Here is a 26,212-nt window from a genome sequence, read left to right as displayed (position 1 = left end):
CAAGGTATTGTTCTGCTGCTGTCTGTTAGGCAGGGCCGGACTGGGAAACCAAAAGCAGCCCTGGCAATACTGCTCAAAACATCCCTACTCCCTTCCTCTCATCTCTCTATTTCCCTCTTCCCATCCATACATTCTTTCTCTCTCCTTATCTCTCTCTCCTCCCTCTCTGATCAATTGCTCTCTCTCCATCCATCCCTCCCCATCCTTCTCTCCAACTTGACGCTTCCCCATGCCTGCTGCAGTTAATCTCGAGGAGCTAGGTAAAGTGACCGAGGCACCAGGAGAGGCCTTGGGCTTTCAAAACCGGCCTCCATTGGCTCCTGCCCACCGACAAAATGCCAGATAAAATAAAAAGAAAGTCCAGGCCTGGTCTAAGGTTTTGAAACTCCATTGAGATGATCCCGATTGCTCGTGTGCGAGTATCCCTATGCATCTCACCACCCACGCATTGCGTATTTGCAAAACTTGGGAGCTGCACCTCCTTTCAGTCCAAGTTCTCAAAAATACCTCCCTTTGTTCCCCTGCAGTCTATCTGCCGTCCTTTCATTCTATAACGCTTCTTTCTGCCCTTCGCTCTATTCCTATCTTCCTTCCTCGCGTCTTTCTACCCTCCCTTCTGCCGCTCCACTCTCCCTTCAGTACTCTCTTCTTTCTTTCTTATTTCAGTTGCTTTCTCCTGTGTATTCCTTTCACTTTTTTCCTTCTGACCATCTTCCCTTATTTCCTTTCACCCTCCATGCACCCTTCTTCCCCTTTCCTTCATTCCCAATGTGCTTCAATCATTTGCACCTCCCTCACTCGTTCCTTCCTTCTGGTCTGTCTTTTCTTCATTTCTATCTTTCCTCCCACCCATTTATACCCCTGCCGTCCGTCCTTCGCACCCCCCTTCACTGTTCATGAGTCATCTTTCTTTTGACCATTTTGAAGGCCATACAGTTTGCTTTGCAGCCGCTCTTCCGGTAGCCCTAGCACAGATTTTTTGGGGGGAGAAGCTTCTGGAAGTGAAAAATGCAATCAGAATAAAATGGATGCCATCCTGTCACAAACTTTGAATCCTATCTGACTCCATTTCTCTTTCCTTACAGCTGGTCCTTTGGCATTCTTTTGTGGGAGATCGTAACCCTAGGAGGCAACCCTTACCCGGGCATTGCTCCAGAAAGACTGTTCAACCTCCTGAAAACTGGCTACAGGATGGAGAGGCCAGAAAACTGCAGCGAGGAAATGTAAGCCCATGCGGATGTGCAGGACTAAAGGCTTTTTTTTAATTTATGAACTGTTTGTGGTTAGCGGTTGGGTGTACCCACTGATATACTTTTCGGGGTTATGAAAAGCCCCTCCTTAGCGCTGAGCTTTTAAGGTCTTCTGCTTCAGACCTTGGCGAAAGTATGCAGTGATGACGCGTGACAATGTATTTGTAAGTATCAAAATATGTATGGGTATTTGCCATTAATTCCTATGGGCCTGGAGGCCCATAAGAATGAAATTCAATTACCGAATCGGTAATTACCGATTCGGTAAATACCGAAAAATTCAAGGGTGGCAGGGTGTCACTTTGACACCCTGTTGCACCCCTGATTAGTGCAGGTGTGCACATGTGGCATACATACATGCCCTAAGGGCATGTTTGTCTGTCACATGGCACAGGTGTAAATGCACATTTATGCATTTACATAGGAATTCATTATTAACACCAACTAATAGTTGGTGGTAAATAACGAATCCTTTGAGCCCAAAAGCACTGTTTGAAGTGCTTCCTACATTTAATTTACTGATTCGGTAAATACCGATTCGTTATTTACCGAATCGGTAAATGTGCCCCCTACATAAGAAAAGGCTTTTACTGGTCGGTAACGGCCAATTTCGGCCGTTACCGACCGGTAAAAGCCTACCTACATCTGGCCCTAAATCCTATAACACAATAACCGCACTTAGGTGCTCATTAGGATCGCCGTCCACCACCCCAGAGGAGGAGGGACCGTCCGCAGGGGCAGCGGCGGTCCCTCCAGTGCAATTAGGATGTGACCGCCACCCTGGCGGTCACATCCTCAATATTTAACAATGCGGCGGGTGCTGCTTGAAGCAGCACCCGCCGCAAGGTTAAATATGCATGCTTAGCATTTGCATGCACAAAGCGGCAGGCACCGCGCGGTGCCTGCCGCTTCATGCACGCAAATGCAGGGGGGTACCATAGGTACCCCCCATGTGCACCCCCCACCCCCCCCCCCACTCACCCTGGGCCAAAGAAATCACCGTATGCCTTTCCACGGCGGAGAATCTGCCGCGGAAAGGCATCTGTTAAACCCCATCCTAATATGGCTGGAGGTGTCTGTTAGACACCGCCTCCATATTAGAGCTTTTCCGCCGCGGTCGCACTACGACCGCGGCGGAAAAGCGGCAGACGGTCTTCCTGATCCCCCAGCCATCCTAATCAGGCGGGGGGTCTTTGAAGGCTCCGCAGCGGTTTTTCCGCATCCTCTGGGCCGGCGGACACTTCCACCGGCACGGAGGATGCGGAAAAACCGCAATCCTAATGAGGTCCTTAGGTGGTTATCACGCACAACATGGAAGCATTTCCCACACAGAATCAAAACAAAGACAATATACTTCCAACCAAACACGCTGCAGAGTGTAGTGTGCTCCCCTTGTAGGCAAGTGTTTCAGAGTCCCACTTAGTGGTAGTAAGTGCTATATAAATGTTACAATACAATACAATATGTACTATCTTTTCCCTGGACATCACTAAAGGGTTGCTTAACTGACAGGCTTTGGCGAAACCAATTGCCCTGGTCTTTAAATGCTGCTCTGCATTTGCAAAAAGAAAAAATGTTTGTTGAAGTGAAACAGTATTGGCAAAAAAAATAAACAGAACAGTGCATATGTAAGGAAGCATCATCACACATATGTACATATGCGTTAATGACATTGCCAGCCTAAGTACACCACATATGCACATACATGCATCACCACACTGGCACACACATGTATTGTGATGGAGTGATCATTTTCTTTTTTAATTTAATTTTCCTTTCCAAGATGTCAGGCAACCATCTTGGAGCGCTAAATTAAAAAAATATATATTAATTTCACCAAAGTACATTTTTTTTCCAAAAAGGACAAGCCCGTGAGCACCTTGGTTTTCGATAACAGGCATAGAAAAGTGTGAGTTGAAATAATGCCATATATGGTAACTGACCAATGAAACCAGACCACGGTCTGTGGGAAAGGCCAGTGAAAAGAATGTCATTGGTTTCAACTGGAAAGATTACATCACCTCAGTGAAAAGATGTTTGTACACTTGCAATAGTGATCTCAAAACCATGCTCATTGCTTAGAGAGCATTGTGACCGAGTGCCTCTCTAGCGCACTCTGAAAATATCCTACCATGTTACAAATCACTCTCATCACTCCTCAGCAGTGCTGGCAAACTGTCCCACTCAAAGTAAGTTCATAAATTATATTTTGAATGGTCAACCCTTGCCTGGACTAGCCTCCACTGGCACCCAACTGTATTTCATCATGATAGCAAGGATCTGACAGCCCTTTCAAATTAACTCTTACTTCACTTTTTAATGGAAAGTTTCTATCATTGTAAAACATAACATTAGGACTGAAAACTGTACGTTTCAATTCTGCATAGAACATCAATCATCAGGTTATCATGTAACCATTTAAATTATGAAAACAGGAATGATTTAGTGCCGAATTATTAACATGTTTGTGGTAAATGTCAAGTATCATGTAAGACTGAAAATGTGCTTTCAGACAATGCCACCAATAACCGTAAGACAGAGCAGCATTATAGGTCCTTTCATAGACGACAACTTATTTCCATCCTCTGAAGTTACAGGCTCTGTCATTGTTCAGGTTGTGCACTACTACTGCACTACGCATGGAGTAACAGGAGGGACATCGATAGAGCCAACACTTGACCACTGTGCCCTTTGTTACACAGGTACAACCTGATGCTCCGCTGTTGGAAACAGGAACCTGAAAAAAGATCAACATTTGCTGAGATCAGTAAAGAACTGGAGAAGATGATGGTCAAAAGCAGGGTGAGTGAGGTAGGCCAAGAGTGTCTTGTGCCAGAATAGTGGATTCAGATTTCCTTACCCTGAGGCCCAGACCATTGGCTCTTCAAACATGTCTTCAACACACTTTCCCATAGTATTTGTACTTTTTCAGTTTTATCTTTCATTGTAGATCTGTGTATGTGCATCAACAATTCGAGGTTGGAGCAAGATGGTGTGATTTATAAATTATTCCTTTATTTTGAGATCCAATGGGAACTAGAGATGGGGGTCAGGAACCAACAGCTTCCATTGCTGTCCACCAGAGTATCCAAGTAACAGCTCTGAGGCTAGTGTAACCCATAATTAGCTCAGACATTGCAAAGGTGGTTAGAATGTTTGATGCATCTGAGAGGCTGGGCTGCTCCAAGCATACAGCAACATTTTTATTTATGGATAATTATTCTGTGAGTGCATTGAAATGTGAGGGACTGAAGCTAAATTGTTCCGTTTATTTGTTATTTCCACTATCTTAAAGCTCATGAAAATCTATATTTCTCTCACCTCATTCACTTAGACTAATTCAGACCCTTTATAAAAATGAAAATGCATTCATGCAAATACCTATTAAATACTCATTAAATACAAATATGTCCATATCATCAAATACACATACGGCCAAATAATTAAATACACATTTATCCATATAGTTGAGAAATAACAAATGAAAAGGAGCGTTCAATTCTATACAGGATTATCTGTTCCAAAATCAACAGATGGTTAAACTGTTCTCCAGCAATAGATCAAGTAGTCATCATGTGATGCCTGTCAACTCATAGGACATTCGAACCTGGAAACTGAAAGGATGAAGATAAGATAGGAGCGCAACACACCATCTAGTGGTACAAAATTGTATCTATAATGATTTATGAGCTAACAACCGGAGCCAACACTGGGTGGATGACAACATTGAGATATTGATCAAGCCCTGATGAAGTTCCACTGGGACAAAACGCGTGGCTGGGCCAAATGGATTGCTTCTGTCAAACTGGTATTTTTTTTAAAATAAAATTGGATTCATAGCAACTCACAAGACTCCTGAATAACCTTTATTCGTCACATCATGACTACTTGATCTATTGTTGGAGAACAGTTCAACAATCTGGGGATAATCTTGTATAGGATTGAATGCTCTTTTTCGTTAGTTATTTCTTGACCTTGTGTTGGGGTGGCATCTTTGCAATGGGGTCACAACAGTAGAGCTTTGGAGGAAACAGAATTTGTATTAAATGCATACCAGCGTGCTGTTTGAAGCACACATTGCCAGTGGGCTGCTTACTAATATATCCATATAGTTTTATCTTATCTGCGTTTCTGCTCCAGAACTCAAGATGTAGGCCTCTTATCTAAGCATGGTATAGTTGAGTACATTTCATGCTATTAGGCTATTCTTTTAACCCCAGTAACAGCAGAGCCTTCGCTGCATTAATGTCGCGAAATGTGGAAAAAAGATGTCCAGAGCACCATCATTTCCTTTTCCTGTGCATAGAAAATTGAAGATCATTCCTGATGTCAATCAATGTTACAGAAAACCTCCTCCTCTGAGGAATCCTGGCAGTGCAGAAAGAAGATTGGGAGAAAGCTGTCCTTGTAACTGTAAAATTCTAAAAATAACAAAAGGGTGAATAACTTTGTAGGACAATCTTGTCTTGACCGAAGAAGATGTACATTTCTAAGTCTAGGAGGGCCTGCATCTACTCATTCTCGTCACTGAAGTAATTGCGATTGGGAAAGCAGTCGACCAAAAAAGCAACTTCAGGGAGCAGGAAACAAACAACAAGGGATGCAAATAATGCTTGAATGAATTCCAGCCAGTGCTCCATTCCAGTCCACCGTATTTCATTGTGTGCTACTCTAGACAGACACCAGACATATGCAAATCAGCTGTGGTCCTGCTCCTATAGGAGCAGTCCAGTCCAAAGTGAGAGGCCAAGTCCCCTCCAAACAGGAACGCAAGTATCTCCAGACCATCTTCGGCCTCATCACTGATGTACAGATTGAGGCCTTTGGCAACGTAGGCCCAGGACCAATGTCACTGCCTACCTTTGAGTTCAACCAATATTTTTGTACAGCGAAGAGATTGAGGCATGCTGTCAGACACAAACCTGGAATGCAAGTGTTGTTCTCAGTCTCCTCTCCTGCTGTCACAAGATTCCTGCAAGAAAGGAGGATCCAGTGTGTGTCCTTGTGAAATCTGATGTCATGCTGCTTCGTTTAGACAAAAAGGTGCCACTCCCATTAAGTGAGCCTTACTCCTTGCAGTACCCATGGAGCTGATTCAGTATTAGCAAATAGGACTCCCCCCAGCCCGCACACAGACACGTAAAATAGATTGATAATCCTATCTTTGTAAACAACAAGGGAGCACAGAGAAGAGAATGAAAAAAGCAATGAAATCAGGAACAAGCTGATTTTTTCTACTGTACAACTAGCCTGCGCCATTCTACCTTTTCATCCATAGTGGACAGAGACACGTTTTTGGCTTAGCAGTTGAATTCCCCCCATTCTCACCCGAACCCAAGTCCAGATGTGGATATACATTTAAGACAATCTCACAAGCAATCAAGAAGTGCAGGAATGCAAACAATCGTCCAAGGGTGTGTACACTCTCTCTCTCTCTCTCTCTCTCTCTCTCTCTCTCTCTCTCACTCTCTTTATCAAGCAGAGAAAGAGAGACCATAGAACTTGGGAGCAAGATCCAATGAATGTAAGAGATGGGAAAGGAGATCTTGTGGAATTTTCTGTTGAGACAGGAAACTTTGAAAACAATAAAGAATGCAGAGTTGGGAAAAAAAGGGAAGATGTGAAGTAGGATAGAAATTATGATTATGAGGAATTTGGGATATGACAGAAAGCAGATAGGCTCACCAAAAATAGCAGTCTGGTAAGCCATATTTTCAAAGTTTTATATAGCGCGGACAAGATTCTTGCAGATATCAGAGCGCTTTACAAAGAGAAGTACATGAGGGAGCCATGCAGAAAATATTAGGTATTGGATTAAGGGAGACCAACACATATTGGAGCAACTGGAAAAAAATAGAGAGGCAATGAGTGAAGGTTGCTGGTTATATCAGGAAGCAATTGTGGAGCTGTTGTGGGCTGCTACTGATATCCCTACCATGACGGCTCATAGACGCATTGTTTGTACTAACGTATACACATCAATGTATACCTGAACTGATCTAATGGCAGGGAAACGCTTTGGAACTACATTTCACTTATGCACAAACCAAAATTGTAGAATGGAACAACATATGATGCTCAGCAATTTAGAGATGAACAGACTCAAGGTATATGGAATACACAGGGGGCAAATAGCTTATTATTGGCACACATACATTAGCAACTCACACAGTCATACACCCTGGCCCACAATTTTCTGCTTTCAATTTTCCCCATCCGCACTTCTTCACCTTACCTGAACTCACAAGAACAAAGCTTAAAAACCTTTTCCAGCATATAAAAGTCCTCTTGTCTGTTCAGCAGTGGAAGAGATGGTAAACTCCTCTCTTAGGAGAAAAAAATGAAGATGCCTTAGAAGCCTCCTGGATTTTTCATCAATTTAAAAAACATCACGCATAGGCCAAATTAAAGTATGAAGGTCAGTCTGCCCATTCGCTGGGTGGAGGGGGTCATTGTAGGTCATTATTTCCATCACCCTCTTTTCATAACTCCTGCTATATTCAGAGATCTCCAACGAGAGTTTTGTATTGAAAAGCAAACCTCTAATGACCTCTCCACCATGGGAGCATTCTCCCAGGATGTAGGGACATATTTTCTATTTCTTTGTCTGATATTTCTAGGTTTTTCGTGGCGGTGATGGACAAAATAAAAATAAGACTATCTCCTCGAAATAGGCAGGCGGCCTAATATAATCGTAATCATACGTTCTTGTATAGCGCCTTATCACCGTGAGGTCTCAAGACGCTTGCTTTGGGAACCCATCCTGGTCTTTCACTGCGAGATTACCCCTACTGGGTATCCCCAAGGTGAATACCAGGCATCCCATCGCGGTGGGGCCGTAGTGGAGATTAAGCAAGCTATTGCCCAGAGTTGCAGAGTGTGATTCGAGTAGGCACCGAGGCGAGAATTATCGAGTCCGCGGACATTATGAGCTCAGGACCCTGCCGCGTCGGGAATTGAACCCTGGTCCCGGGACTGATCTCTGCATTCGGGTCTGCCTCCTCTAACCAGTGAGCCACACTTCTCCACATGATGCCCTTTATCCAAAATCCCCTACTCTGTTGGACCATCAAAGTAAGAAGTAAGATTTTTGACAGCCGAGCCAGCATAGGCACGGCTGTCAGGAAGATGAGGGTCTGCCCAACTCATAATACAGAGGGTGGATCGAAGGTTTGACAGACAGGGTTCTCTCAACATTTTGATGGAGCAAATTTTCTACCAAACCATAAATCAGCCGCTTTATTTTATGTTTTATTATTTTTACATCATGCTACAAGATGTCCTTGACATATTCAGCGAGTAAATTAGTGGAAATAATTGTAATTGTATTGAAAAATAGGCCTGGTGAAGAAATGAAATCTTCATTCTCAGGGAATACTTACTAATAGAAAAAAGAACTTGGCACAGAAGCTGAAAATATGAAAAGACATCTTTATTAAATTTAATAAGTGAGGCCACGTCACACAGAAGCCGTAGCAACTGAATGAGGTAGTCTGAGGAATACAGAAAACAGAGGCCTTTTAGATGCTTAGGGTTACAAACTTCAGCATACAAGTAAGGGGCAGTCCTAGCTTTTGCAAGCATGCAAAAAATGCCTAACATGGACATGCAAGGTCTGCCAAACGACAAACCCATTTTACAGTTGTCCGGCCCATCATTGAACAAACCCAGCATTCTTCTTTAGACAAGCCGGACAAACCCATAATAAAAGGACCACAACCCATATCATAATCAGACCATAAAAGAAGGAACAGAAAGCAGGATAAGGGGTGTGTGTGTGCATACCAAACTCTACAATGTCCTGTGCTTTGATCCTCAATCTTGATCAGCTAAAGGGCAGGAACTGGTTTAACAAGGTCAGCTTCAGGCAACAGGGTCAGTTCACTCAGGTCAAACAGGAGTCAGCATGAACTCGAGCTAAGGTGTACATGTCCTCAAAAGACTAGTTTCAGCCACAATCATGGCCTATGTGAGGGCAACCACAAAATGGCTGCCATACACAAAATGGAACCCATGGGTTAAGAATTCACAGAACCTCAGCCCTCCTTTTGCCCTTACATAGGCAATCACTCAGTCTGTATCTGAATCGATGTCAATATTATCCGTTATTCCCTTCACTAAGGCATTATTACTTGAGTTATCTTTCATGGAACGCAAGGGATAGACTTCGTTGGCATAAATAAACATCGTCTGATATGCCCATACAGACCCATTGTAACTAAATGACAGAACCAAATAGGGAATACCTCTATCTGTAGTATGTGGCATAAGACCACACACCCAACAATTAGTGGTGTTCATTACTAACTGGTATTGATGCTGAAACTGTACAAAGGAATTATTCACAAATTCCGACCTTCTAATCTGCTCGTGTTCAGTAAGATATGAAAAGAATGCAAAGAAGTAGTAGTAGGAAAAGACATAGGTTGGGAGGTGGGTGCAGAAGTCAATTGGGTAGTGAAAACAATCCAATCCACAAAAGACAACGTCATGCTTAAAAATATTAGAAAACTTGTTATTAAGAACATATGGACAACAGGAGAAAGTAATGACCACTATTACAAACAAAATTATAATTTTTCACAACTCTAAGCAGAAAGCAAATCCTAAAATTATCTAGTAACATTTTCTATGGCTCCTATGCATTTCAGTAACTTATTATATGTTCAGGTGAAACAGTGGTGATCCTTATTAATGCTCTCAGATGAAAAGGTATACTCATCCACAGAGAATGGACTTTATTCTGCTTTTATTAAACAAACAGAATACTACTTTAAAACAATGCCAGCAAAACAGCAAAAATTAGTCTCCTAACACCCATTTTATGCAATCGCACGGGAAATACCCAGAGTCCGTCCAAGCCTCTCCGGCAGGCTTCTATTGTTCATCAAGTCCTCTTGTGTTGTTTTCTTCCGCATGGGCCTCTTCGTTCAGGCCTTTCATGAAAATGGTTCTTCTCAGTATCCGTTGGTGTGCCCTCCTGGCAAACACTCGCAGCTTATTTGACAGTCTCAATGTCTCAAGGCAGTGCACTAATATCTCTCCTCTGCGACAGGCACTACAGATAGTGTGCTCTCCATTGATCATGGGCACAGATCATCTCATGCAGACCCAAGTACTATTAATCAGGAAAGAGCAACAGGCTTTCATACTCAGCAACACTTTCAGACTCCAACACTCGCTTTTCAGTGTCAGAGGATGTTCGGGCTGCTCTTCCATTTAATCATAGGTACCACAATGTAGTGCCTTTTTCCAATCCTGGATCCTCTGGTGCACTGCCTTTCCGTTGGAGCAAAGAAAAGGGGGTGTGTGGCCAAAACTCAGGCCAAGGGGCTCAAGGGACTGCCTACTGTCAGAGGTTACCAGCACATGACAGGTGAAAAACTAAAAACTTAAAATAACTGGAATCCTTCTCTTTCGCTCTTTTGCACTGAAACTCTGGTTCTGTGGCAAAACCAGCTGCTCCTTCTTTTCTGATGTGCAACGCCTTCTGATGAAGCAAGTACAATACGTTGGAGATATCACTGATGACACGCTGGCGATCACTGTCTAGGTGCTGGGACTGTCACTGATGGGAATTAGCTTTTCATCAAAGGTCCGCAGGTTATTATGACTTAATCCCGCAGAACCTAGTGACGTAGGAAATGGGACACCTTTGTTATTTTCCTTCAATTTAGTACGAAAACAGTTTGTTTTTAACAAGAGGATTGCAAGCAGGTGGCCTGCAATCTGCGAGGGAGTGGCCATACGCCATGAGGCAATTCTGGTCTAGAACACACTGTCATTCTCATAGAATACAAAGACAAAGGCAATAAGCAAAACAGTGCCTCTAATTTCTCCAATTGGGTTTCCATGTGAGAGCATATCCTCTACCATCTAAGGGTAGATAACTATATGAGAATTTTATCTAAATGGATGTCCTCACACATAGTGACATCGTCTAATGGGGTAAACACATATTTTCTCTCAATAATTACATATAGGTGTTCCTAAATTCCTTATCTAAAACATTTCAAAAGAGAAATCGCATGATACAGATTATCAGGGACATTTAGATACCTCCCTTTTAATAACTGTGCATCAAGTGCACTACGCAATACACAGGCTAATAATCAAAATGTGGAAACTTGTCTTATAATAGCATTGAGTCAGTTAACCAGTCCATCACTACCATGACGGTTAGACTGCAAAACATCGAGTTAGGCCTAAAGAAAATTCTTAAAAAACAGTCTAGTCATACAAAAGGGAATTATACATAATATAGGGGTTCCTAGTACATTACTGCAATCTGGAAGTGTGAACCTAATACAATAATAATAATAAAAGAAGGCTAACTGGTGAAAGGAATATGGAAAAGGGGAAAATGGGACTAGGACACAGCTAACATCCCCAATTACTAGGGACTATGCAACATCAATCAGGGGAGAAGTGATGAAAGAAAAATCTATAGGAAGAACAAGAAATTACTTGAGTGAATGTTAGCTCTACCGCTGGTCGCTAAACCATATACGGTAATCTCAGCTAATGTTCCAGTTCCTTTCTTCAGGGAAAAATGAAACCTTGTTTCCTTTATGGTACAAGGCCATACACTATTCAGGAAGCAGAACAAAACTGAGTAATGTAATATAAAAATTAGGTCACCATGCGCAAAAGTCACAGATCTATAATTTATCCTTACGTCCAATCAGGATACATAAATGTAGGGCTGCCTGTTCCTTAAGGGGAGGGGCAGTACGTGACTAACAGCATGTGACACACTTTGATTCTGTATATCTCTTTTTTTATTTTTCTTCAAATACCATTAAAGCCAAATTTGACATACACTGATGAAGTGTTGTCTGTCTTTCTGTGAAATTTAGTGTCAAAGCAAATCTACCCAACTGTTTGCAGGATACACATCGTCATGTATATCCCTTCACAACACAGGTAAACTTGTAATAGTATCAAAAGCAATAACATAAACGCAAAACGCACATGTCAAGCCATCACATATACTTGCTGTATATCAAGCACAAAAAACATAGACAAGACAATAGCATGTGTAAATGAGCGGCGACGCACACACTTCAAGTCCTTTACTTTATGCACTGTGAACCTGCAGCCAAAAACTCAATATTTGGGCTTGCTTAATTTGTCAGGTTTAAAATCCTTACCCTCCTTTTTGACAGTAGACCACCAATTAGTGGATATCTGCTGTCAAATACAACTTTCAGACACACAGAACCAGCAAGAACAATTCATGATAGAACCAAATACACAAACATGAAAAACGCATGGACATTTCTTTCCAAAGGAGTTACGCAAAAACACATCTCATTTCAACCAACCAAACTCACGTGTCTTGTCAGCCTTAAAATCACCCAGAACAATCCATGAATGATCTGTGGGCAGAAGCAAAAAAAAAATACACAGCACACAAAAGAGAAAACATTTCTCATAACAAATATTCTGTATAACTTGTAATCAGAAGACCAAACATGATACAAATTAACAGACACAAAAATAAATTTCCATTACTTAACTGTTACCATCTTGTCAGTCAGCTTGCAACATTAACCCATTTTAACTTTCCAAAAGTAAAATTCTTTCACTGACACTCCATGTTATCTTTGGGCCACAATTCGTTCTCACTTAGGCATGTAGCCTTCAAAACTTTAGTAAAGGGCTTCATCTTATTTTTCTTTCTAAGACTTAATGCAATGCTTCATTTTCGGTCAAATAAAAGCAACTAGCAGACATTATTTTTTTAGAGGCAGAGATACAAATATATCATTTCTGCAGAGCATTTAGCATGTGTTGGGACTTTCAAAGAAACCTTTTTCATATTTTCTCTTTGGAATTAAGTTCTTTAATTTTGTGGAGAAACCAGAAACCCTTCCTTTTAGAGGCCTGTTTAGCAAGGTCATTATGCATTTCACAGAGACAAGGCCTTAATTTAAAAGGTCACAAATGTCAACATGACAGCCTCCTTCCATTGTTTACAGGGAAACTAAACATAACACCTCAGCGCGACTCGAACCAGCCTCTGCAGCTGTCCTAGCCCCCAGCTTTTGCTCAATAAGAAGTTTGTCAAAGACAAAAGGCCTTCCGGATTCCTCCTAACCTACAATAATTCACTCTATTTAAAACACATGTTACATATATTACTCCTGTTAGGGGCTATAATTTATTTCTATACGTATATTATTAAAACATTTACTTTGAATAATTCGCAGAACATAATAACACACATACCAGTTTTTAGAACAAATGCTTGTTTGCAATGGTACTCATTTCATCAACCTTAAATAGATGAAGGTCTCAGTTAGGTCCAGCCAAAGTTAAAAACCTTCAACCCTGATATTAAACTCAAACCTCTGCACCAGGCACATTGGCTCACTGAGCCATTAAACGCAACCCCAAATGGGAACAACCTGCAAATTTGTGTTTTATACCTAAATGTATGCATTTACTGAAGCCCAAAGCACTTTAAAGCTATTTTAAATGGCAAAAATACCCAAATTCGACTTTGATATTTGGGGCACTTAAAAATAAATATCCTATAAGTATGTTACATATTAATCATCCTCAGAATGTTCTTTACACATTACAGATATTAGACATTAGACATATCTCGTGTAAATCCTTAGAAAAATGAGTTTTTTACGCCTGCGCTAAATGAGATGTCATATGCTAATGTCCTCATTATGCAGTGCAACACAACTCAAACTAAATTATAATGCTAGGAGGTCACAGTATGAGCATTAAGCTTCATGAATAGTAAAAAACGAATTTTGTAGCACTTATTTTTAATAATTATTTTTCATAATTTAATAATTATTTTTAATAAACCCAATCATTTTGGCTAATTTCACATATAAAAGCAAGCTGCATCCCTTATTTCAGACATAAACAGAAAGGGGTGAAACACTCAGGACAAACAATACGGCGCGCTTTAGCCATGCATTTCATAAATAGCGCCAACGCTATTCACTTACAGAAATTGCACTAATGGGAAAACCACATAGACATTTAAACACACATTTAACCCACAAACCAATACTCAGAACAAAAACAAAGGACAGCCCACAGACTGTACTTAAACCAAACCATTTGTAAATACTAGTTGTAAGTCATATTTACAAGAAACGCTTCTCAATTGTGTTTCAAAAGACTGCAAAAACAGCCCAACAGACTGATGTATGTCCAAGAAGCGAAAATACACTCAATTCACTAACTTTGGCTAGCAGAACACCAAAAAATCGCTCTGCATATCTTCCTTCATAACATTGCGCAGAACAAAGGATCCTTATATGTATTATGTCATATTTTAATTCCCTGGGGATACAAAATCACCAAGGAAGAAATATGTTTGTAAATCTAAACCTATTTAGATATTCCCTCTAGGGAAGCCGGCTAATTTACTTCACATCACACTATGGTACCTTCCAAATAAAGTTACACATTCTTCGTATGTGGGCTTTTAAACAGGCATGCCAAAAATATTGCAAAATATACAATATTATAATCAATGTAGTGCTTAATGTATTTTTAATACATGCACCGTTCAACTAAACCAAATAGAGAAAATTCTCCTCATTACCTGTTCTACACAAATTGCAATTCGCATATACAAACCTATACAAATCCAAAATTGTCCAACACAAATTCCAAAGTTCCAAAGTTACAGTCCTAAATTTGCTAAGACCAGGCATCTTATAGCTTCAAACTTCAAGGGGTTATCAAAAATGATATACTCGCAAATATACGAGACCCTCGGCTTTGGTAATTGCAATAACCAAATCAAAACCAAGAAACCAAACCCTCGGCTTTGGTAATTGCAATAACCAAATCAAAACCAAGAAACCAAACAAAGTCGTGGGAGCGACCCTCTTGTACTTCTTATTCTTACTAATCAAAAGGTTATCCAAATTCTAACTGTCAAGTTCTACATGACCTAACGGTCTTTTTTAGAATACTCACGCCAAAAAGGTTCTCAGTCAGGAGTGACATCATGTGGAGGATCAAAATCAGGAAGATCAGAAATATACCGGGCTGCAAAGACAGAGAATCTCCAGAATCCTTGTGCACAAAGTAGCAGAGTCCCATCCTCTCCTCCTCAGTAGATTTCAGTCTCCTGACAAGATCACTCCTTCAGAAAGTCACTTCTCTGATGAAGCCCACGTTGGCCGCGCCATTTGAAGAACTGAAATCTTCATTCTCAGGGAATACTTACTAATAGAAAAAAGAACTTGGCACAGAAGCTGAAAATATGAAAAGACATCTTTATTAAATTTAATAAGTGAGGCCACGTCACACATAAGCCGTAGCAACTGAATGAGGTAGTCTGAGGAATACAGAAAACAGAGGCCTTTTATATGCTTAGGGTTACAAACTTCAGCATACAAGTAAGGGGCAGTCCTAGCTTTTGCAAGCATGCAAAATATGCCTAACATGGACATGCAAGGTCTGCCAAACGACAAACCCATTTTACAGTTGTCCGGCCCATAATCAATCATTGAACAAACCCAACATTCTTCTTTAGACAAGCCGGACAAACCCATAATAAAAGGACCACAGACCATATCATAATCAGACCATAAAAGAAGGAACAGACAGCAGGATAAGGGTTGTGTGTGTGCATACCAAACTCTACATTGTCCTGTGCTTTGATCCTCAATCTTGATCAGCTAAAGGGCAGGAACTGGTTTAACAAGGTCAGCTTCAGGTAACAGGATCAGTTCACTCAGGTCAAACAGGAGTCAGCATGAACTCGAGCTAAGGTGTACATGTCCTCAAAAGACTAGTTTCAGCCACAATCATGGCCTATGTGAGGGCAACCACAAAATGGCTGCCATACACAAAATGGAACCCATGGGTTCAGAATTCACAGAACCTCACTGGGACAGTCAAATAAGGGCAGTAGAGATCAGAAAGTAGGGGCCTCTTTCCTTGCGCTGGTGCTCAATTTGCTGTTAAGCGTCAACGCAGGCCCCCATGCACCATGGTGCAAGGGTGCTTGCATTGTAGGGATCATGGTTTTTGTACAGAAAGAGACACCTTACTGCATAAAAATAATCAATGCAAGCGATTTCCTCTTTTGCAGCACACACAGAAATAAGAAAAACATGGATAAATAATGTAATTTCTCCTCATTATGCTCCCCCTATGCCACCCCCAGTGACGAGTAGGTTTACGGCTTGGTATAAATCTTGGAATGTGTCAAATGCCATGAGTGTTACGTGGAAGACCTTCCATAACGCCCATGGAATGCCTCCTCATCGTAGTGTGGGGCAACGCACTGACTAGCACTGCGTTGCCTTACTCCAAATCTACAAGGTCATGAAACGTCACACAGCATGGCTTTACGTGGCCTTGTAAATATGACAAAGCCATGTGTACCACCAAACGTCACAAAAAGTGATGCACCAGCTACGCAGCTGGAGCATCACTTTTTGTTAATGAGCCTCTCAGATTGAATGGGACCAGAATGTTTTATCTGCCATGAATTTTATTTTGGTACAGAATAGATGTTTGAAACCTTGGTACATGACCACCAGAACCCTGCTCAATTTTCAAGATCATGTGAAAATCTCTATGCCATAACCAAGAAATCCATTATCTTGAAACAACATTTGCAAATAAAAACCATTAGCACCATTTTTGTTTTGGAGGACAGGTAATGGGTCAGATAAGACTTACACTGGTGTGGGTGGGGGAGGTGGTAGGGTGTGGGGTGATATGGAGAGGGTAGGGGGACTTCCATCAAATAAAAGGAGCATTAGTGGAAAAAAGTGATGGGTTTCTCCATTTTCACCTACATCCAAATTTTCAGAATATTAACTTCAGATAAATTGATGTACAACTAATCTAGCCCTCATTACAATTTGGGCAGAATAAAGTATTGCCACACCTGGTAAATGTCATTTGCCTACGTGAGGTATTTAACATATTTGGTAAATACCTTGTATTTTGAGTTTTCAACAGGAAAACAAAGCATAAATGTAGAATCAATCACTTAAAACACCCGAATTCTGCATGTTTTGCATTTTTTAGGTGCCTTTCCCCTGATAAATTCCAGCAGGATTATCCTGTCAGAACCTATCATGGGGAAAAACTGCAACGGTTTGCTAAGTATCATAAGATTTGTTATTTCGATCCCTATACAAACAGAGATTGCAGAGCAATCAGAACTAACCTATTGTAATGAATGCCTAGACCTTATTCTAAAAATGAAGCATAACTCCAGCGCTTCTCATGGTCCAACACTGGACACCCCCAGGCCTGCCAACTCACATTGCGCCACCATGTGTCACACGATTTCGGCTCCCTTCACACGATCACGCAATGAGGAGCCGAAACCAGACAGTGGCAGGGAAATCGAGCTGAAAACCACTGTAAACAGTGAGGAGCAGATTTACAATGTCTGGCGCATCTCTGCAATTCAGCAGGGATGCCCAAGAACACATGCGATATGCAAGTCTCCCCATGCGCCACCACGGATGCGTCATATTTACAATGCTGCGCACTGTGGCACAAGGTAGGCAGATGCATGTCGCATATTGTAGTGCGACGCAACTCCAGCAATGCACAGGGGCCACCCATACCTAACGTCTGCTTCAAGCAGGCGTAAGGTTTTCTCGCAGCGGCCTAGGAAAAGTGGTTCAGTGAAATCTTGTAGATTTCACTGCATAACTTTTATGAGGCGTTCCTGCGACGGAACACCCACATTGCGATGGAACGCCCCCACATGAAACCTAACACAGGTTTCATGTGGTGCAGGGCTTTACAACGTGACGAATCTCCCTAGATGCGTCACGTTGTAAATAAGGTGCAACATGGCGCATGGTTTATGCCGCCGCTGCGTCACAGAAGTGTCCCAACGGCGGCGTAAATGTGTTGCAAGGGGCTTGTAAATCTGCCCCAAGTTTCCAGCTCGTTTTTGAAGGCTGTAAAAGCTGATGTCCCTAAAAAGTGTGAAAATACCCCAGGACATTAGCGACAGCCTCGATGACCCTTTGTTGTTGTTTTTTTTTTGGGAGGAGGTAGGGGGGGCTTGGTGAAGGGTGGAGTGCTAATAAGTTAGCTCTGGGCACTAGGCCCCGCCCCTCCAAGACCCCTCCCACTCCTCAGACTGTCAAAATGTTATGTAAGTTGGGAGGTATGAACCCCCACTGTAAGATGTACTTCCATTTTGGAAAAAAAAAAGTGTGTTCCAGAAACTGCCAATGTGCTGTATAGAGTACCCTAAACAATGCTTTTCCTTTTCTGTTTTTTTCCCTATCAGGACTATTTGGACTTGGCGGCATCTACTCCCGCCGATTCCTTACTGTACGACGATGGGCTCTCCGAAGAGGACACGCCCCTGGTGGACTGTAATAACGCTCCCCTCCCTCGAACTCTCCCCTCCACCTGGATTGAAAACAAACTCTATGGTAGAATTTCACATGCCTTTACTAGATTCTAGCAACGCACACATGCGCACACAAGTAATTTTCTTCTGCACTGTCCTTACACTCTGCCAGATCTTAAGAGTGTTTTCCTGTCTGAATGAAAACCAATCAAAAGTTTGCTTGGGCGTCTTTTAATTTGTAACTGACGAACTTTGCATCGGGTTTATTGGTTAAAATCTATTTATACTATACGCTTTTTTCTGCAGTTGTGTTTCAAAAAGGATGTGAAAATACTTTAAATAGCATTATGTATTTATGTATATATATACACACATAATATATATACATGTATTCGAGCAAACAAATTAAAAAGTAGATCAGGGAAGTAACTCAGGGGAAAATGTACATTATAAGGCAAATCATTGCCATCTTTTCTTGGGGGTAGGGACTTCAGGGCCGGCATATACATGTTGGCTACTGTGTCAATTATTGATTTAACATTGTTTATTATATATATTTATATATAATTTGTCTGAAACTTTGCTTGCTTTAATATTGAATAGAGGGAGAATTTAAAATAGAGAGGGCTTGGTATGCAAATGCATTGATTTCAACCCTTTTTTCACATCCTTCGTGTGGTAGAACTCGATAACTCTGTCATTTGTGGACTCTTGATTGAAAGCTGTAGCAGAAATTTATGGAAGAAACACACTGTTTTCTTATATATTGGTGGCTGGTGGGTGAGATGGGACAGTGACTGTGGTGCTTGGCAAAACTCCCACCTTCTTTATCTGATTAAACATTCTTCAGGGCCGTGGGTTAACTGTTAAATACACAGCATTGCTTACATTTAGTTCTCGCTGTCAGTAACGTACTCCATGCCTCGATGTGGTAAACAATAGAAGTAGAGAGGATGCAGTGGTAAGTCACAAACTCTTTCCATAGCAATTTTGCTCATGTGCAGAGCCTATTTATACCCCTTTCCCCAGCTTGCACTAAACAAAAAGTACTACTACTGCATGGTTCATCTCCTCCCTTCAGCATCCCACCCTTGCAAGAATCCTGTGCAAGCTGTACCATAGCAGACATTGCTCCTTTTACGAAATCCAGGATAAGAATACAGCAAATCGATGGCATTGCGCTTAATCAACCATCAGTATGGCATTGCAGCGCTTTATTATTTACATGCATTTCAAAAATGCTGATAGGAGGTGCTGCTTCTTTCAGTCAAGTATAAGACGTCCTGAAACTGATATTTTGCACATCTTAAACACTTAAAAATAATGCTGAGCAAACAATAGCACAACAGAAGTGTTCCTTAGTTACACGCACTGCAAAAATGCTGAGAAAGCTCAGGGGCGTAGCTTGGTCAGTAAGACTCGAGGGAGACAACGCAGCGCAAGTCACCGCGTTGGCTCACACTACGATGGGGAGGTGTGCCATGGGCATTACGGTAGGTGTTCTCACGTAACACTTATGGCATGTGATCCATTCCCAGATACAGATTTTCCTACAATCAGACTGGCATATAATGCTTCAACACATTATACAACAAGCAGGGCGCATGATACGGACTTAAGGAGCAATGCAAAGGGAGAGGAATGTGGATTGGTAGGAGTACTAAGAGAAAAAAATACAATAATTTGTAAAATAACCAATATTTTTAGGACTTTCAAAACAGAGAGGGAGAGTGTGCGTGCGTTTTTGTCTGTGTTTATGAAAACATCTCTGGAGAAATACGACTGACATCTCACGATACACGAATGAAACCACTTGTACCCAACTATTTATCAGAAAATACATTTATTGGGGAGGGGTGTTACACCCCAACCCCCCCCCCCCAAGCTACACCCCTGAGAAAGCTGTGGCAAAGCAGAATGTATTGCTTTGCTTAAATATACTGCATGGATGCCTAGTAAGGTGTGACGCAGCATGCATTGCTCCTTTGCTAATATCCATTGCATGAATACTACGCAATCTGTAACAGAGTAGATATTATCTCCTTGCTTTAAACTTTTTTGGAAGATTAGGGGCTCATAGCGTGAAAGTTCTCAAGTATGATGGACAGCAATCATGCACATAATTCAAAAGGTAACTATCGCTACACTGCCACAGCTTGCTTATCATATGTGTATAAAATGTGTTCTTAAGGTCAACAGCTAGGGAGTGCCACCTTTAAAAAGAAGTGATCCAAACAACATGAGAAACCTGTATACCCAGCTGAGATCTGGGTGATATATGCTATCAAACAGCAATGTCTCACCAAGTATCAATAACACAAACAATTTGTGTTGTGTGGCTTAATTTTATAATTAAGTTATACCACACAAATTGATCGTGTTAATGATACTTGGAGAGAGATCGTTGTTTGAAATCACCTTTAAAAAAGACACATGAACAAAGGGAAAATTATTAAAACAACTTAAACCAGATTTTCAGGGGTTTCCGGTTTGGTCGAGTGTATAACAAGGCAAGTGATGTACACAAACAAACTTATTTTCTAAGGTTTACTATCACCTAGGAGACCAGGTAGATTTCTCCATGTTTCCCTTCTAATGGGATAAGAGACAGCAGAAGCAAAGAAATTACATTTTTAGTTCTTCTAAGACAATAGTTAAGCCACTTTCGTCTGAATCAGCAGCAAGGTAGCTTTCGAAGTTCAGGTTAAAACATCTTCCCTCTAGGGATAATTTCTGGTTAGCTTTTGGAACTAAGAGTGTACCCACTGAACTCCAATGTGTGGCCTTTTCTTTGTCTGGTTAAAGTTGTCTCCCCCCACTGTCAGGAGATCTTATAATCCCAGTGCCGTACAGAATTGTATTATTATCCCACCATGTCATCTTCAAGTTCTAGCAATGTTTACAAACTACTCTGCCTTCTGCCTTGTGTTTTATTATCATGTTATCAAAATCCTTCTTGGACCTAGAATTAAGCTTGAAAGAGCACTTCAATCAGAAAGTACCTTTATTGTGTTACTTTTAGCTACAGCCCAGTGCTTAAATTGAGCCAGTGGTTTCTGGTGCTTGGCACAATTCTCAACACTGGCACTAATAACAGTCCACCAAGTGGTGGCAACTGTGTTAATATTTCAATATACTTTAGAAAGGACAATTAAACACTGCCTCAGCCACCACTGAACGATTTGCGAGTGAAATGGAGGACATGTGAGGTCCCAAAAGTATGACTTTATATTTGTCCTCTGTAGGAAATTTATCGAGAAGAAAACTCAGAAGTCTTCTAAGAAATGTTTTCCACATTTGGTGGGCAGATACCTTCATTCAGTGCCTTTTGTTAGTTTGGTGATTTTTCATTAAGCAGTTTTTGAGAAAACCTCTGTAGCACATAGAGGCACATTATATATGTATCTGTTACACATTAATGAATATGAGACAGATTTTACACTACACTTGGGCCTGTATTAGGTATATGTCGCCCTTTCCCTGTTTGTGCTATGGCGCAAACTTTCTTAAAGGTGCGCCAGTTGCAAACAAGGACAGTGCACTGTATTAGAAAGCTGCAAACTTGTGTTGCCCTCGGGGCAGCTCACATAAGTGGAAGACAGAGCAGCAGCTATGAAGCCGCTCTGTGTTTCACAGTGCAGGCAGCATGCTGGCTGCACTTTGAAGAGGGGAGAGAGATCTCCTTGGAGGCAGGTGCAGTGAGTGACTACACCTGCCTTCAAGGTGATGCCTGAAGGGGTCCCCTTTTGCCCCTCCAGGTGACTGCCTTTAGGAGGCAGACTGGAAGTGTGACACCTTTTTGTGGCGCACTTTAAGTGCGCCTCGTAACGGTATGGTTGCCTCTGCACCCGCAACCATAATTATAGCACGGGCACAAATGCAAATGAATCCCCTCATTTGCATTGGTCATGCCCCCATGCAAATTAGGGAACAACGTCTCAGGATAGCACTGGTGCTACTTGTGCGCTAGTGCTACCAGTATGACAGAAGGGGACGCACAAGCATCTGTGGCCTCTTTTGTAATACCATTGTGTCCTGGGGGCACAGAGCGGATGCACACACGTGTTGGGCCCCTAGAGCACAATTTATAATACGTCCCCTTATTGGCTAAAAAATGAAACTTACTTGGCTACAAAGCATCTCCACTGTAAAAAAAAGCAATACATAAAAAATATAGATGAGAATATACAAAGTAGAAAAATGCATTCCTTCATTCTCAGAAGAAAACATATCTCGATAGTTTTACAGCTCAAAGGTTGACCCATGGAAAAGCAGAAAATTCCGAGTAATAAAAGACATGGGCACATTTCATTTTCAGAATCATTCTGATCCAGACATTATTTGGCTCTGAGAGTCTTGCAGTTTATGACTGGGGAACCCTAATGGCCCATTTAGCATAGAATTTAACAGGAAACCCGAGAAGGCCTTCTCACTCTCTCTGTACAGTCTTCCCTCACTTTATCATTCGACTGAGTTGCAAAAATACACAGTTTTTCAGACTGCAGCTACTTTGCGAAAATATGGCATGTCTCAGCAGTAGTTAGTATTAAATGTGGCAATCGTAGTTAGCAGTTGGTTCAATGTCCAGCAGATGGTGCTAAAGTGCTGGAAATAAAATGTTACTCACTTCAATTCAATTTTGCTCATATATGTGACCCATGTAATAATTGAAGTTGGTGGGAGTTTTGCCAAGGGCCTTACTGTCTGCACATGTCGTGATCGGGTTTTTCGGTGCAGAAAAAATTATCTGTTTTCGTTTTTAGGCATGCCCCACCCGAACTGGCCAGAGGAGAGCCACGTCCCGCCCACAAGATTCGATGACACTCATTCTGTCTTTTCAAGATATGCAAATGATAGTGTTTATGCTAACTGGATGGTTTCACCGTCAGCGGCCAAATTAATGGACAAGTTTGATAGTTAGCTATGCCCTGTTGGACGGTAATGAACTATGGGCGGAAGCGGGGAGGGAGCGGGGTGGTGGGGCGGGAAATGCAAAGGATGGCGAGTCCGTTTGATTCCGTCTTTGCGCATTAAAGAGAGGTCCTAGCAATGCTGGCTTTTAGGCCAAGTCTTTATTTTTGATAGTTATGTTTTAAATATTTTCTACATGTCGAAAACGTGTCCTTGTGTTTTACCTCGTTTACAACATATCACACTGGGAGAGGCGGATGCTTTGCACCGATTCTCAAAGGTCCACTTGGGAAGACTGATGGATGCAGCAGGTTTCAGCGCTGCCCATGTTTGTGGGGTCGCCAAGCGTTACAATGAGGCCTCTCTGACCGACTATCGTAAAACTGCACTGCAAATTGGGTTTCGGAGCAGAAGAGTTTGGAGTTTCTCCTCAAAGGGCAGTCTACAGAAACACTCAAGAAACAAGTATTGACTAGAGACCATGGAAAAACGTCAGAAGCTATCAAATGTTTGTGGGCATAAATATATAACTGAATAAGAAAAGGCACTTAAGCAGCTACACTTCAAAGACTTTTTTTTCAAGCAAGAGTTTCCATGGCTTTCTTCATGTGTTGACGCCCATGCTAAGCACTGGAAGGAGGAGAAACAGGAGCCTGCGTTCTTCTCGACTCATGTCGATTCAAAATGGCGGATGTGTTTGGCTTGTTTTGAGAGTCTTGATCGAGCTACAAGCAAAGACTTGCAACTGATTGGCTCAGAACTTCAAATAGAGTTGCACCTCTTGTGCCATTCACGTTGGACCCCTCCATCATGTTGAATGCAAGCAGGAAAAGTATGTTAGTAGAGAGAGTCGCAATAACAGGCTGTTTCAGCAGATACAAGAAATGGCTGCCTCGTCAGCAACATGTATTACTTACAAAAAAGATCATTCTAAGTCTCAAAACAATGCTATTTTCTTGATACTCTGTACCCTAAAAGTTCAGTTCTCTCTCTTTGTTGCTTCTATTTATGATGAATTATTGCACCCGAGTAGCAAGGCTTGCAGTGAAAATGGACCTGAGCATCTTGTGATGTGGTATTACTTTGAGCTAACTAACTCTTATAGAGCTGCTATTTCTCATTAATTAGGACAGCACAAGCTTTCCTACTGTGTGTCTATGTCGATATTGTTGCAGAGTAAAAATACTGTGTGCTGCAAGAAACAGCTATAGTGGTGCCGCGTCCTTAACTCTGTCCAGCTTGTGCCGGGGGAGTTGTGTCAAATTCTGTGGAACTTTGTCCCTTTGTGGCCTTGACCAGCTGAGCTCTGGTCTTGACATACTGGCCAGTTCCTCGTAGCCTGTAGAAGAATTGGCTTCCACAGGACTCTCTCTCTGTCCTTGTTGTGTGTTACATTCAATAAACTACAATTATTTCTTAAATTAAAAAAATGTGGTGTTGCAAAATATTAACCCTCTGACTTAGGTTTAATAAAGAAAACCATGGTAATATTAAGGCTGGGCATTTCCAAATACTGTGGAAAAATCACATAGGAATGTGTATGTATATATGTAGAAATATATGGATATTGACAGCAACATATAAATATCTATATATTTACAAATATGCCTCTCTAAGGTGCTGTCCGTTTACTCAATGTGTAAAGGTGTATATTTAACCTGTAAAAAACTAAATGTCTTCTGTATGCTAACAGATTTACAAAATAATTTATTTACCAGAATGTTTAAAGTTCTACTGTTATAAGATGTGGATTTTGTTGTGGAACTGCTTTTGAAATATTTTTAATTAAGTGCATTGAGGCCTAGAAAAGTCAAGGAGTATTATACTTTCATTTTGGTTAAATAATAGGAGTTTGTGTGTCCCCGTATGACTGTATGTCTGAATATGCCTGTATGACAGTTTATGTCTCCAGGTCACCTAATTTTTCATAGACCTGCATTTGGTGTGGTGGATTCATTTACTTACTGTAAAACGTGTGAGCAATCCAACATACAGCTGTCAACAGCTTATTGGCTGTTACAGGCATAAATAATTGCCCAAGGCACAATACAACAAAATACAAATACCACAGGGAAGCAATCAAGCAGACACACAGTGATCACGTCTCTGGGATTACATCTACAGCAGAGATGCGTATGTAATTCCATAGGGAAAGCAGCTGAAAATCCTTCATAAAAACACTCTACTCCCCATAGAATTTATTGCGAAAGCACTAGCTCTTCTGAGCCTCAGGGAGGGTACCCTGTGGAATCCTGTGTGTGGCTTGCAACTGCATCCAAGCTGAGAGAAACAGCAATACAGCAAGGTTGCTTCATTTCTCATGCAGTAAAAAGTGTAGAGCAGAGATCATCAAATGCTTGCATTTAAATGAAGCAGAGATCATTTTTAGATAATCTTGTATGCAGTTATTGCTCTCTTTAAGTTTTGTTGTTAGAGAATATAAACACTCTAAAAGGTAAAAAAATTTGTCAGAAGATACTTTGACAAAAATAGAGTCTCTCCTGTATAAATGGGCCAATACTAGACTATAACCTCTTCCATGCTCATGACGGCTCCCGGCCGTCATGAGTCACGGTGGGCGTGTGCTGATGACAGCCGGGAGCCGTCATGACCACTCCCGCGATTGGAATGTTCAGCACTGTGGCGGAATTTGCGCCGTAGTGATGAGGATAAAGTCCAACCTTAGAGGATAAAGTCCACCCTTAGTCGGGATCATGTG

General features: G+C 41.5%; 1 protein-coding gene across 1 annotated transcript in view; it reads left to right on the top strand.

The window, feature by feature from the left end:
• RET (ret proto-oncogene) overlaps positions 1 to 24,987 on the top strand; it is a 246,561-nt gene extending 221,574 nt beyond the window's left edge. The window contains exons 17-20 of the mRNA XM_078642944.1: positions 1,086 to 1,223; positions 3,953 to 4,052; positions 18,517 to 18,664; positions 23,346 to 24,987. Of these exons, the coding sequence (XP_078499070.1) occupies positions 1,086 to 1,223; positions 3,953 to 4,052; positions 18,517 to 18,664; positions 23,346 to 23,503 (544 nt within the window). The 3' untranslated portion in view covers positions 23,504 to 24,987. The remainder of the gene's footprint in view (positions 1 to 1,085; positions 1,224 to 3,952; positions 4,053 to 18,516; positions 18,665 to 23,345) is intronic.
• Positions 24,988 to 26,212: the final 1,225 nt, after the last annotated feature.

This window comes from Lissotriton helveticus, chromosome 5_1, assembly GCF_964261635.1.
Source record: "Lissotriton helveticus chromosome 5_1, aLisHel1.1, whole genome shotgun sequence".
Taxonomy (NCBI): Eukaryota; Metazoa; Chordata; class Amphibia; order Caudata; family Salamandridae; genus Lissotriton; species Lissotriton helveticus.
The sequence above is the reverse complement of the archived record's forward strand: the minus strand, read 5'-3'. Positions and strand labels throughout refer to the sequence as shown.